Source organism: Mesitornis unicolor, unplaced genomic scaffold (genome assembly GCF_000695765.1).
Source record: "Mesitornis unicolor isolate BGI_N332 unplaced genomic scaffold, ASM69576v1 scaffold40352, whole genome shotgun sequence".
Taxonomy (NCBI): domain Eukaryota; kingdom Metazoa; phylum Chordata; class Aves; order Mesitornithiformes; family Mesitornithidae; genus Mesitornis; species Mesitornis unicolor.
In genome coordinates, this window is record NW_010170575.1 from 1 (window position 1) to 15,338 (window position 15,338).

Genomic DNA, 15,338 nt, shown 5'->3' on the forward strand with positions numbered 1-15,338 from the left:
CTGGGGTCACCCTGCACCGCCCGGGCCCGCCTCAGGCCGCTCGGCCTCGCGGGAGGTAGTGCCCGCTCGCCCCGCACAGAAGCTGGTTGGCAGCAGAGCTCGCGTCACCTTTATCTCTCCGGCAGGTCCCCGGGGGACGTGGCCTGTGCCCGCCCGAGGGGGTTCCCTCAGGCTTTGCAGCACGCGGGTGGCTCCGGAGGACATCAAGCATCCCGTCATAGACCGCATCATCCGGGTGGACCATGCCGGGGAGTACGGGGCGAACCGCATTTACGCGGGGCAAATGGCCGTCTTGGGTAGATCAAGCGTGGGACCGGTTATCCAGGTTATTGGCCTAAAAGCGTTCACTGTGTTTCTGTTTAATTTGCGTTTGATTAATAATGATCAAGTGAAGTGTAAGATGATAGTTGTATGTGTTTTTGTAAGCACTTTTAAACGTGGATTTATAAAGAGTAGTGGTATTACTTGATAAGGGAGTTATCAATACTACAGTTGCTGTAGTGTTGCGCAAAAACTTTATTTTGCAGATGTTTTTATGTTGCCTCATCTGCCCTTCCTCACCATTTCCTTTTTTGTGATGTTAATAGTGTTCTCCCTGCAAGGTGTGAGTGGCCTGAGCTGGTTTGTTTTTCTTCGTGTTTATTACTGTGGTCTGGTTCATTTGCAGCAAATGTGGAATCAAGAAAAAGACCACTTGAAAAAATTCAGTGAATTAATGGTTGCTTACAGAGTTCGACCTACTGTTTTACTGCCTTTTTGGAATGTGGCAGGTTTTGTTCTAGGTGAGTTTGCATTATCACTATTATTGTTGTTTTGTGATATTTTCAAATGTGTAAATTATCTGGTGCTTCAGATTTCATTGTATATGTTTTGTACCACAACCACAGGGGCTGGAACTGCTTTACTTGGAAAGAAAGGTGCAATGGCTTGCACAGTAGCAGTGGAAGAGAGTATATCGGATCACTACAATAACCAGATCCGAACTCTTATGGAAGAAGATCCAGAAAAATACAAAGAACTATTGCAGGTATTTAACTGTGACTTAAAAAGTAGTTTAACAGATTAACTGAATTACCTAATGTGACTTTAGCCTTTAAAACAATAGGCTTACAGAATTTACTGTAGATCTCTTTTTGTTCTATCACTCAGAATGCTGACGTTAACAAACTTTAATTTAAAAGAATGTTTTTTCCTTCAGCAGCACTAAATTGATCAAGCACCAAACTCAAAATGTATGTTGGATTAGCTTCAGCATGCTTTCAGTAATTTGGCATTTCCCTTTTGATTGAGATAACTGCTTTAATTTTTTTTAATTTCAATAGAAAAGAAGGGCTTAGAGTTGAAACAAAAAGAACATATACAATTGCGTAGTAATATTTTGCTTATCCTGGGTGTGATTACATAGTTCTAGTCTTTAATACTGTTCAGAGCATGTAAGGGTCTCTGCAAGGAAATTATTTCCCAAGTATTTTTGGTGTCAAACTGGGACACAATCCTGTAGGATGCCTATGACAGACTGACCTGTTTCCACATGCAGCTCATAGAGCTCGTTAGTGCTCTGGTGGGAGTTTGTTTTAGGGTGCACACGTTCATTTCCGACTCTGCAGACTGTCTGTGTGTTCAGTTGTGCGGAGTTTAACAGGCAGCCAAGTCTGGTTACTCCAAACATGCCTTCTTGTTACAGAAATAGTATCTGAAGTAACCTAGATTGTGCTGACATCTATGCAAGGGAAATACTACCCCTGAAAAGAAAAGCTATAAACTGAGTGGGGGCAAAATAAAGGGGGAAAAGCTAAGCAGCAAGATTATTCAGTGTCAATAAGAGGTGGTAAAACCACCTCTTACTAGTGGTAAAACCAAAAGCGATGCGAACTTTTTGAGTAGGGTCAGTGCTTGGCTGTCTGTAAACTCTGAGCACTTTATTAAGCAATCCTGGCTATATGCGGGCATCTTGAGAAAATTTTTTAAACCTTATTTTCCCAGTTGAAAAATAGGAAGACAAAAATTGTGTTCTTTAGAGTACGCTATAATGGACAAAAGCCCTGTTGACTTACAGGGAAGCATCCTGACTGATTATCTGGGAAGGCAGGGACCTTCATTTCAGTATTTAAATTATCAGAATAATTGTATGTGTGAAACCAATTAACGTTACAAGTTGTGACTATAGATTTTCTTGAAACAGTGAAAAAGATAGTGATATATTAAATAGCAGCTTTGTTTTAATGTTCTCAAAAATACTTTTAAAAAAGAACTGTATGTTCAAGGAATGCTGTAAATAATTCCCTTCTTTCTGAATTGGAGATTCAGGTCTTTGAGAAGCTTTTGAGAGACCTGGGCCTCAGATACCTGTCCTCGTACATGCAATAGTCAACAGCACATAGTTTTGTATACTAACTGCCTTGATTTCTCTGCAAAGTAGACTTGCTAATTAACTGCTATTTTTGAAGATAATAAAGCAATTTCGGGATGATGAGCGGGAGCACCATGACATTGGGCTTGAGCACAATGCAGAAGCAGTAAGTACAATGTTAACTTATTGGCGTTGTTAGCGAGGATGTAGGTGTGATATTCTTATCTGACTTATCCACTGACTGTGATGTAGTTCTTTATTTGAGAAATAGAAAATAAGGTATTTGGTATTCTTTCTCAAAGATAAATATAAGAAAACACTGAATATTATGACTTTCACTTTTCTAGTACAGAATTGAATCTGTTGGAACTCATGTCAAGTGTTAAAGTGATTGTGTTTTCCTGAGAGGTTTCCTCTGCACAATTTCTATTTTTTTTAGTTTAAGGTTAGACTAAATATTTTTGAAGATAAGGCTGATCAGTGCAATCCTTACAGCTGAGAATGAGACATCATCTTGGTAGATGAGCAGAACCATGTTAGGAAGTGTGAAATACTGAAATAAATTATAGGTACCCTTGAATATCGTATGTGAAATGTGCGACTTTTCTCCTTTTTTCCCCTCTTGATTTACATTTATGGAGAAATGGAAATATTCTGAAAAGCTGATAATTTTTAATTTCGTTTTCTCAAGGGCAGATTAGACTACAAATACAGGTGGTGTTTTGTGTGAATTTTTTGTTTGTATTTTTGCTTTGTTTTGGGGTTAGGTTTTTTTGGTTTTTTAGATAACGCTTACTATTCTTTATCACAATCTGGTTCAAACAAAGCACTTCATTAGATGCATTTAACCTCTTATTCTTTGTTTTACAGGCACCAGTTTATTCAGTTTTGAAGACAGCTATACAACTTGGATGCAAAGCTGCAATATTTTTATCAGAAAGAATTTAGTGATATTTTCCATAATGTTTGTGCCAATAAATTGTGACACAAAAGTGTATGGAAATTGTGGAAGACTACTATTATATTCAGCCTTATAAAATTTTCTTCACTAAGCATCTGATTCAGCCAGCCTTTGTCACATTTAGTACTTGTTCAAAAAAGTATCTATATTAAAGTCAGTTGAACTAAATGAGAATGAAGATGGCAGAATTGGGTCCATGTGAACTAAGCCTCCTTATTCAGAGAGACTGTTCACAAGGTGGCACCAAATATGTACATATATACATGATTTATATAGCTATAATATGTGTGTGCATCTACACACACAAAAATGGTAAATACATTCTCTGTTGCCTTCGAATTTATATGTACTTAAAATAAGCTGGAGCTCATCAGCTCATTTTAAAATGGTTAATACTGACTAAGATATTTTTGAAGTCTATTTTCAGGGTAAGTAAATTAAGTCTTAGTGAGTATTTCTTTTCAGTCTGTCTTGAATAAAGATTGTTATTATAAGACTTTCATTTGCAGACTTGTGGAATTTGGTGGGGTGTTCTTGGTTTGGGGTTTGTTTTGGTTTTGTTTTTTCTTTTTTCCCTAGGCTAGATTCTGAATTCTTTAAGTATAATTTTTATTCCTTTGTTTTTTATTGTTGTTGTGGGTTGGTGGGTTTTTGTTTGGTTAGTTGTTTGTTATTTTTTTTGTTCTGAGTGTGTGTGTAAGAAATGGATCCCTGGTATAAAGCAGGTGGAGAGAGCAATGTGGTGCACCTGTGGAATTGCACTTAATACTCTGTTGGAGAATTCAAGTTTATCTTACTTCACTTGTAGTCTTCAGTATACACTCTTGCTTTTCTCCATGTTTGAACAGTTTCTCTGTGCTGTCTGCTGACATCCTGACATGGAGCAATAGAAATAAAAAAGGCAAAGTTGTGCATGTCTGCTCTGTTAAATGCTAATTGGAGAAGACAGAAGTGCAGCAATGGAATTAGAATCTCTTAAACAGGTAGGGATAAAAGGGACTTCTTGCAAGATTGCGTATCTTGCTTTTTATGTCTTAAGAACACTCTTCCTATTGCATCATTATGGAAATAGGATAACTTTACAAATGGATAGGGATAATACAGAAGATGATAAAAGGTGATCACATAGAAGATGATATTTTGATGCAAACATTTAAAGTCCCTGTGAGAGACTTCCATTATATGTGGTAAGGAAGGGAAACCCTATGCATAAAATTGTGAGTCACATAGAAAGCACACATAGAAGTTTCTCCCTGTATGTCCATGCTTCGAAAACTTTGAGGAGATGCAGCTTGTTTAACTGCTATGAGCTAACTTTTTTTCCCAATTTTACATGGTTTTGGTTGGCTGGGTTTTTTCTCAAGGACAGCTAAACTTTACAGATTAGGGAACAGAATTTGTTCCATCTTCCTTTCTGGTTAAAAGTTGTGCTGTATTAGAAGTCAGTGTTTCTTAGCCCAAGCAGTGGGGTATCAGCTGTGGATGTGGGATGTAATGGATATAAACCTAGTTGAAAAGGAAAGAACTGGAAATGAATAAACAAAACAGTAGCAAGTGTTGCCCATTACCGTCATGAGGAGTGGGGCTACCATTGTCAGGCTTGACATTTGCCTTGTATGACAGAAGTGCATAGTTATATTGAGGTTGGTTAAGTAATTTTATGAAGTTTTCCTGAGTGCTGGTTCCAGTTGTGCTGCGCTGGCCAAATGCTGCATTCTCACTTTATAGCTGCTTTGAGACCAGAGGAAGATAATTGTGAAGTTGCTGCCAGGAATATGAGATTTGTGGGACCATCTTGGAGCATCTCAAATCCAAGCATCTGGGAGCTTGGTGAGGCTTAAGACAGCATTTAATCCAGGTACCTCTGAGTCTGCCTTTTTGAGTAGCTCTGTTAATGTTTGTAGGTACTCATTGGTGTGTCATTTGACATGAAAGACTTCTTTAAGAAGATTATTTTCCCTTTTTTCGTGAAAGACCTTGGACTGAAGGTTAAATCTTAATATCACTATTGCAAGTGTGGCCTGGTTATGCTCAAACTACTAAGTTATTTACATTGTCTGAACAAAGCAGCATTTGGTTCTCTATCTAGGACTTGTTTGCACATCCACTGGAATAACTTGACTTGAGGAACTCAAAGCTAAATCACAGATTTCTCAGAGACTGCGTAATAAGATTGTCATTTTATTTGCCTCAGCCCCAGACAGTTGTGAGCAGCATGCATGTAAACTTTAGTTTGGCATACTAAAGGTATGCTATATTAGACTAACACAGTATCTTCACTAATTTGACCAGTTCTCTGAATAAAAGTTACATCTAGCAGATTTCATGCCTTGATTTCTCTAAAGCATTCAGTATGCTTGCCTATGAAAAATTCCTAGGTAATCTGGAGGAGAGAGGAACTGGCACAAAAGAATGGCTAATTGAAGTGGCTAAAGGGGTAACTGGTGAGTGGTGTTGAAAGAACATGCAGTGCAGTCATATAAGTCATGGACTTAAAGTAAAAAGACAAAAAAAGATTGCTTGATGAATAGTCCATTGTAAAATCAATAACAGGGGCAGCATGGGATGGCATCTTTTGTAAGTCCATTATTAGCTGGGGAGGGAGGGGCACAGTGTATTTTGACTCAGAGCTGGAGGTTGCACCCCCATGCATACAATGGTCTTGTGACGTAAACTGGAAACTGAGCCAGATGGTCCTCTGGTCTCTTGGCCATTACATCAGGATTGAACACTGGACAAGGCATCCATGGGGCTTTCCTAGGTAGGTGGTACTCAGCTGAGGCCTGATATTCTCCATGGCAATGGTTGCAGAGGGATTCTTTGAAGATGTCTGTGGTGGTGGTAAAACAGTTGTGGGATTTGCTGCTGACAGAGAAGTGTTCACGTGACCCTTTGTCCAAGATGTGGGTAGCCTCTGAGACAGTCACACACTGCTCACTTGGGGCAACAACATTTAAGAGACAAATCTCATTTTTAATGTTCTTAGTTTGGCCAAAGGCTGGGAACATCAAATACCAGAAAATCACTGTATGAGGTCAGTGTGTTTGGCCATATTTGCAGTAACTGTGAAAGCACTCATAGCGACTTCTTTGTCCTTGGCAGCTGAAAACATCCTGCACATTTGAGTAGGCCATCAGACAGTAGCTGTGAGCATAAAATATTAATTGAGAGAACAACTCGGCTTTATGCTCCCAAGCAGCATTTGTTCCTTATTTTTACTGGAGCAGCATATTTGCGCCCATCCATTAAAGTGTGGGTGAGCTCTTCTGCCACTTCCAAAGGCCATGTGTTTCTCTGCTCACTGGCAGTTACTATTTTTTGTTGTTTTACATAGAAAATGGAGTTGCTTTTCATTTTCTTCATGCAAAAAGGACTTCTTTTGTTGTTTAAAAACCTGTTCAGATTTTCAAAGACTACAAAAGGTGCTAGAAGGTCAAAAAAAGGACTAGAGATGCTCAAGTGCTGTACAGAATTTGTACTGCGGCTGCAAGGCTGTAGTTTCTATGTATTATTCTGAGGCAAAACTAAAGGTGGCTAATGTCAGCCATCTCGGCAGGAGTTAATGGCAGGCAGAGGTCAGAGCATATAGCTTATACAAGTCTGTTATCATAGCGATTCTGGATGAACTTTGGTTGTGTTGACAGAGGAAAAGGAACTTGGATCAGACAGGGAGGCTCTGAAATGCTGCTTTTTCAAAACAGGCAGCAGGGAAGATGACGGGCTCTTCGCTGTGCCCTTGGGTTCTGGGCCTCTCTTCCAAACCTGCAGATAAGCAGGTTCTTGTAATATGCGGTGGGATTAAGTCCTTCCCCTCAAATTAATGATGGCCGCTTCTAGCTCATGTGATAACCAAGGGCTTGATCCTGATTTTCTCCTCCAGAAGGAGAGTTTCATTTTTTGGTGAGGAGGAGCAGAGGGTATCCACCTGTGTGCACGCAGGAGGGCATAGTGCCGTTACCTGCTCCTTGGTCAGTGTCTCACCTTTGGCTGTTTTCTCCTGCAGTCACTGCAGGGGACAATCTGGCTCCTGTTCCCTGAAGCTGCTTGGAATTGTAGATTAAGGTAATGGCAGTGCTTCGAGGTGAGTGATACAGCCAGATGGTGTGGTCTTTGTGCTGAGCATTTGGCATTTTCTGATCCTGTGACAGCTCCAAAGGAGGATCTCCACACTTGCAGGCCCTGCTGCTGGCTCAGGAGGAGGGAAACAGCAAAGGAAAGCAAACAAGCAACAGCAGCTCTGTCTTGTGAAGCAAGAAGGATGATTATGAAAATTCAAAGCAGCTCCAAAGACCAAGTTATCAGTAATAACTCCAGAAAGCTACCAGGGTGGTAAGGCGCTCGTGATGCCACAGCGATGTAGGTCTGGCTGTGCCAGTGCGTGTCTCAGCCCCTTACTGCTGCAGCTTGGCTAAGCAAAAAGCAATTCCCATGGCTGTGATTAATGTGGTGATGCTGACATAAGCTCAATGGACTTAGGCCACGAGTTATGTAAAATGGTACTTATAAGATTGTTCGGCAGAGAGCTAAATCATTGTCTGAATAAGTTGCAGGTAGAAGAAACAACAGATGTAATGAGCTTGATCTTTGGAGCAAATCTGTGTGGCTCGGTTGAGCATAGTACAGCTAGACTTGCTACAGACTGACTAAGGATATGCTATGTGATTCCTGTGCTGGGGATTATGTGGATTGTACAACCCTGGTTTTTTTCTTAGCATTTTAAGGGGTTATTTAATCTATACAGTCTCCTGTGTCTGCCTTGTTTCTTGAGTTTAGGGAAGATATAATTTCAAATATGTGCCAGTCATTTTTAGACAATAGCTTTCAAGTTGTGGCATGTCACTTGCATTGAATTCTGCATTTATTTTCAACTTGGGGAGCTTAAAGAGATAAGTTAAAAATACTGGCCAGTTTAAAGGAGGAATGTCTGTGATAAGTGAGGAGATTGTTTAAAGGTACTGTTTTTCTATTTGTCAATTCAGTTTCCCGAAAGTGGCTAAGAAGAAAAATCTGAATAGATTTAGAATGACAGCAGCTTTGCAGCTCTCCTTCCAGAGTGGCAGACCTTGACTCAAGTTGAAGAAATAAGCATTTGCTGATGCTCCTGTTCAGAGTTGGGGTTCTGATCTAATGTTGAGTAAGTGAATTAACAGGTTCACTGGTAGGAGGTATCAGATCTCAAAACCAACTTGACTGTGTTAGAAGAAAAAAATCTATTGTTGTCATTAGCTGCTTTCAATAAATGCAGCCTCCTGTTCACTTCAGGTGTTTTGAATGAGGCACCCATCTCTCCTCCTCTGTATGGCTGCATCGTTCCTGCTGCATTTCCACTTCAGTGATGGCTTTCACAGCAAAAGGTACCTGCCAGTGGGACTGTGTCCCTGGGAAGGACGGTACAGAGCTGTAGCTCTTCTTGTAACACCTGGTTCCTGAACTGACACAGAGGAAAGCAAGAGATGCATCTAGTGACCACCTTGGCAGTCTCATTGTTTTAGACTCCAGGCTTCGTATGAATGTCTGAAGCTGTCTTCTTTTCCTGCAGGTATTTTCTACCCAATTGTTTGCATGTCTGTGATTTGTTTTTTAATGTTACCTGTGCCTAGGGAAGATGGATTTTTTTTATTTGATGGTACAGATGGACGTGTGTAGACCAAAGCACTAATGAAAGCAAGTCATATGCACACAGTGGGTGTTTTTCCTGTTTAAGATGTCTCTTCTAGACTACAGAATAAGAAAGATTATTTCTGGTGCTTTTCTGTTTTCTTTGTGGCCACTGGCCACCACCCGTCAGTGACTGCTCAGGTCAGAGCCAAGGCAGTGGAGAGTGAGGGCGATTTGAATTGTTTTGCAGTACAGTTTGAAGGTGAGTTCTACCAGCTGCATTTTAGGAAGCTGTCATGAATTTCTCCCCAGTTTGTGGTTTGAGGGCAGCTGTATAGTCAGAGGCTGCTAACTGCTAAAATATTATACAAATGCTAAAATATTTAGCAAAGTGAAAAGCATTTGCTCCTAGGAGAAGACAGACATGCAATGCCAAGGCAGATGACTCAGTCCTGTTGATCTTTGTTGCTATCTCTGGATTAAAGTAAATTTCTTCTTTAAACAGTAGCCTATGTCTAATTTAAAGCTGTCTCTCATCTTGCTGCTAGATTGTTTCCTCCTCCTGTGGGTGCAGAGGCATGCTCCAGAGGTGGCACTCGGTTTCTGAGGAAGGGAAACACACAACTTGCTTTCCCAGGATGAGTGCCCAAATGCCAAAATACACCAGGGCCTCTGCTCTCCAGGTGTATTGTCCTGAGTCTCCCTGTACCAGCGGCTATGGATCCTGAGGCGGGCGCAGCAGAGTCTCGCTCCATCCAGGAGTGACCCTGTTGTGTTTAACAAATGCCTCTCCTCTACTAGCCCCTGGCATTTCTGTGAGAACAGGGCTTTGCTTTAGGGCTGGATTAAGAGAAGGCTACTGGGTGCAAGTCTGCTAGAGACTAATTTATGCTTAGCTCTAAGCCCAAGAGCAACAGGGATAATTGGATGCTCCAGGCTAAACTAGTTCTGATGCTTTAGTGACTTGCCTGTGGCCACCTAGCAAATCTGTGGCAGAAATACACTGGAAATACAATTTGAGAGTTGAACCTCCTGGGTGTCTGCACTAACTGTACAGCACTCCTGGTATCTGGCAAAAATGTGCAGACTTCACTGCTTTAAAGTGTTTTTATCCAGCTAAAGAATAGCAGCAGGACTTAAAACCACTGGTAAGATTGTTCTGCAAGTATAGCTTAGCGGCTCAGCTCCAGCCCTGGCCTGGAAAGCTAACTGCTGGTAATGCATGAGGAGCCATCTTCCACATCTCATCTTGTCAGCCCTCATTGTTCTGACTTTGGCAGGAAAAATACAGTTTACTTCAAGACTTTGAAGGTGGCTGAAATGTGATTTAAGAAAAAAAAAAAGTAATAACTGTCTGCTCTCAATTCCTTCCACCCAATATCACAGCAATACTTGCTAATGAGAAATAATTATATCTCAATTTTAAGTGACACAAGTGCTATTGTTTACACAAAATGTGAGACTCTAGTAAGACATCAGGCATATGCTTAGAGGGATAACGCATGAGAAATCAGTTCTCTCTTCTCAGGAAGCTGAGCCTCGCGAAGGAAGACGACAGATACATGTGTTTATAGACAGACTGGAGCTGGTTGTATTTGCTTATCATTTGTCATTTGTGGAGACTTGCAGCACAAAGTAGTGGTACAGCATAAGCTGGAACATACACTCCTTTCCAGCAGATGTGGCACCACTCCCAGTGCTCCCTGGATATTTCATGTTGGTGACCAGCAAGAGGACTTATCCTGGTAAGCAGGTATTGAGCCTTCCTGTGGATTGCGGCCTAATTCATGAGTAAATCCCAAATGGAGCAGGCCAAGTGTGGCCTGGAGACAGACTTGAGCTGGTTGTATTTGCTTATCATTTGTCATAAATGTGGAGACTTGCAGCACAAAGTAGTGGTACAGCATAAGCTGGAACATACACTCCTTTCCAGCAGATGTGGCACCACTCCCAGTGCTCCCTGGATATTTCATGTTGGTGACCAGCAAGAGGACTTATCCTGGTAAGCAGGTATTGAGCCTTCCTGTGGATTGCGGCCTAATTCATGAGTAAATCCCAAATGGAGCAGGCCAAGTGTGGCCTGGTTTTCAGCTTCCATCACTGGTAATTCATAGCTGCTGCAGTAGCCATCTGGGCCTACCTGATACACTGCTTGGAAAAATAAATGGTGCAAAGTGTTGGGATAAAAACACTTTGTGAAGCCATTGCTCTGAAGTGTCCTGTAGAGTGACCCAATAGTTCAATGTTTTTTTCCAATTGACTCATCGTTCTCCATAGACTTGGTATTCAAACAGAAATAACTCTATCACCAGTCACAGTGGTAATAGAAGCTAACAAAACAAATTATGTACATGAGCTGCATGTCTTAGGTATGAAAATGTAGCATAAAGCCAAGAGAAGTTTACAGAGGAGATTTTCTAGATAATATTCATCCATGTTGTAAAACCAATTATAAATTTTGCTGCATCTGGCCATTATTATGCCACAGTCTGCTTTTACTTAGTGTTCACCCTGTTGATCTTAGGCAGCACTTACTCATTCCTGAGTTCTCCCAGATACCAAGATAGTAATCTGCTTCTCATGTAAACTGTCAACAATCTGAAATTGCTACAACACACCATCATGGACTTGATTCAGTAGCTGTCTTGCTTTCTTTTCTTTATTGTTGAGGATAAAGAATTCAAAGTGGATCAAAGTCCATTCAGTTTCTGTAGCTGGACCCATGCCCCTGCTTCTCACCCTTTTGTTTAGACTTTCATGCTATGAAGTTTCAGAAGTCATCTGTATTTGTTTTAAATCAAGCAACTTTTAAAATGGATTTTAGGTGTTTCATTTTTCTGTGCTTTGCTGGGCATAAGTAGGGTCTGACTTTTCTGCAGGCTCTGCTTTCCTTGGCCTCTAAAAGGATTTTATAAGGTGTTGCTGACTTGAATCATTGGGAAAGTCCAGCTGTGTCCCTTACCCAGCAGTGCTCTGCTTCAGGGAGTTATGGAAAGAATCAAACTCCTGTGGTAACAAATTACAAATGCAAGTAGTATCATGACAATTGCTTTTAATTACTGATGGATGGGTTAAAGTACTTATGCAAATGCACATCAGTGCATGCCTCTTTATTAATACTACAGATCTCCATTCAGCTGAGGAATGAGCAATGTGCCTTTTATTCAGAGAGGATGTTCACAGAGATAAGAACTGCTATGGCCCTGCTTGCCATCACCAGCAAGGAGCCACATTCAGGTGTGAAGTCAACTGCAGCTGGGTAAGTGATGGAAGGGACAGGGAGTGGCTGGAATGTGGCTGTAGTTGGAGCCATTTACATTTAGGCAGGCCAGCACGACCATTTCACTAGCCATGGCTTTGAGTCCACTGGGTCACTGGGTGTAGAGAGCACACAGGCATATTTATGCCTTTCTTGACTTGCCTTCCAGCCGTTCCTGGTGAGCTGGTGACAAGTGGTGTTTCCACATTGCTGAGCAGCAGCCTGGTGTCGCTGAAGCAGAGGAGAGGTGGTTTCATGCTGTTACAATGAATAGCAACGTGGCTGCCATTGAACTTCCACATACGGGGCCACTGTGCCCTGCTCAGGTATATTTTGACCTGTATGGCTTGCCTTTTGCTGATGGGTGAAGATGGTTTGTTTCTACTCTCTTTGTTGTTCTCCACCTCCCACCCCCCCACTCCTTCCTTTTTGACCAATGGACAGGGTGTAAATGGAGTTGTTGGCTGGCTGTTTGGGAGATACCTATTTGTACAAATACCTGCCTACAATTAATCTGATGCTATTATCTATTTAGTAATCTACTCAGGGAGCTACATCTTAGCTGTAGTACATGTGCAGCTGTATGCACAGCACAAACTACAAATGACAGAGGATTCTAGAGGCAAATGGTGTACAAGAAACCCACTGGTTCAAAATTGCTCAATTCTAAGTATTTGGTGAACAGCTTCAAGTAAGATAAATGCCCAAAAGTCCATGAATAATTCATTAAGCCAAGGGAAACAAATCCAATGAAGCATTCAATCATCCATGAATAATTCATTGTACTCTAATATGTTTAGGACTGATACTTAAAATATATTTCCTAGGCTTATAATTCATAAACCTGACAAAAACTGATCCAGGAAGAGGGTATATTATTTATTCCAGAGCCAAAGGCTGGTGCTGAAATTGTGTGAACTGAAACCTCTTAGTGAGTTCAGATGCAAGCCTTGGTATTTCATACTTCTTAAATAACTAAAAATCTTTCTGCAGAGATGAGTTGTTAAAGCTCCCATCAGTTCACATCCTAGAAAAGCTGTAACCACAGCAGAGCAAAAGGTATGGAAAATTCAAGTTTGTAACTTTCAATGTCAAAGTGCTCTCGGAGAGAGCTTGAAATTTGCTCAGCCTGAGGCATCTCTTCCTGAGCCTGTCATACCGTGATAGCAGACAGAGCAGAGAGATGGGAGGGGAATAACACATTCATACGAGGACAATGTCATGTCATTTAAAGACCTGTGATTCGAGCAGAAGTCTTGGTTTTGGGTGGGTAATTGTTCCTCTTTATTTCTCAGTTCAAGCTTTTTTCTTTGGCTGCCACGGATATCCCTCTTTTCTGCTACTGTAAGGATCAGCAAAGTATTGTGAGGGTGGCTGGTGATGTCCCTGCTCTGCAGTGTCACATCCACCGTCCCTAATATGTGATGCTGCAAAGGTGTCTGAGTCTCTTTCACTTTCACTTCCCATGTGGTCTTTCACTGCTCCTTGCTTTCTCCAACATTTATATACTACTCCTTTTAATTAAGAGCATGTTCTTTCCCATTCAGAGAAGACCCAGATATAAATACCTCAGAGACACTGGTGACCCTGCTGCTAGGGGAAGGGTGGTTTTGGGTGCTGCAACGTGAGCCCAATGCTGATGAGAAGCTTTCTGTAGGGTGCCGAAGGGACCTCATGTCAGTGGAGATCAGGTACCAGCAGCTGCTGAGGAGGATGTCTCAGAATCCTCCTTACTTCTGTGGGAGGTGCCCTCATGTCCCATCTGCAAAACCTCCTGCTAGTTTCTCTGAGCGCTGTAAAAGCCCCCAGTGAGGGATCCACTCAGGTGCAATAGTAGGACCTCAGCCAGGTCATGGATGTGTCCCTTCCCACTGCTGCCAAAATAGGGAAAAAACAACCTTTTACATTCACCATTCTCCTCCTACGTTTGCAGGTACCATTCAGAGATGGCAAAGGGAGGAGGGGAGAGAGCATGTTCCTGGAGGCAAAGTAGGAATAAAATGCAGCTGTGAACCAGCTTGTTGTAAAGGCAGTTTGGGCTTATAACCCTTATGTGAAGCTGTGTGGTTCCTGCTGTTTCAGTGGGTTTGCTTTGCATTTGTGCCTATATGAGATGAAAAGGATGACTCACATTTTACAGGTCCAGGGAGCAAATATGATGCCTTCTGTATTGTAAATTTTAAAAGTAGATTTGAATTGAATTAGGGACAACATGAAAGATCATCCTACCTCTGTTCCAGGGGTTGGCACTGTTATAATAAAGAAACCTATAACAGCAGATGTAAAAATAGCTGTCATTTAATGAGCTTGTCTGACTAGCCTTAAACAAAGAGAGGTATATGGTGCACTTGCTGTCTTGCTAATGAAGTAATTGTGTTGCTTTGCATGGATCCGTGGAATGTTTAATCCTGGTCAGTGTGGAGGGCTGCTGGGAAGTGGTAAGGTTTAGCCTTCCTGCTGCTGCAATGCTGGTCCCCTCACGGGGTGGCTGAGCAGGTGAAGAATTTCCCTTGAAGCAGGAAGATTACATGAGTGAGGCTGATTTTTAGGTATGATTTAAACAACTGCATGTGCAAACATCTCCTATACCAGGCATTGTGCTGCAAGGTTTTCATTTCAACCGATGATGAGCAGTGCAGAGGACACTGCCTTGTGTGGGCTGGTGTCACTTGTGTGGCACTTCCCGATGGACATGCTGCCAGGCTCCCAGTGTAGATGTGGGGTGAAACCTCCCTGAGCCCAAAGACCACTGCTGGAGTCCCTCTGAGACACAGTGAGGAGAAACAGTGCTGGTTCAGGCCCTTTTATTAGTTTTGGGTTGCTTTTCCTTCTCTGCAGGCCACTTTCTTTTTAAGCCATTAGCTTTCTCCCCCCCTCTGTCCTTGATGGGATGAGGTAAGGGACAAGGCTTCCCAGAGCTGCCACTCCCCTTCAGCCTAATCAAACAGCTGCTGTGAGCCAGAGCATCAGCTTTTCCCACCCTAATTGCTGAGTGGTGATAAGCTGGTTTCCCTGGGCTGATCCTCCTTCACTCAGGTTTCCTCTCGTGTTGTTTTTTCCCTCCTTTTCCCTGGGTGGGTCATCCAGCCCAGGCTCATCAGGAGTGTCAGCAGAGCCAGGATCATCTCGTTATTTGAGGCTGTAAGCTGATAACAGAGCTTGTTCCCTGT

At 41.9% G+C, this 15,338-nt stretch overlaps 1 protein-coding gene across 1 annotated transcript; it reads left to right on the top strand.

Annotated features, from left to right (window-relative positions):
• Positions 1–125: 125 nt before the first annotated feature.
• Positions 126–3,343, top strand: COQ7 (coenzyme Q7 homolog, ubiquinone (yeast); the record flags this gene model as incomplete). The annotated part of the gene is made up of 5 exons (XM_010179733.1): positions 126–325; positions 668–782; positions 888–1,027; positions 2,448–2,516; positions 3,221–3,343. Coding segments are annotated over 5 exons (602 nt in total), but the record flags the coding sequence as incomplete, so codon positions are not given.
• Between the last annotated feature and the right edge of the window lie 11,995 nt (positions 3,344–15,338).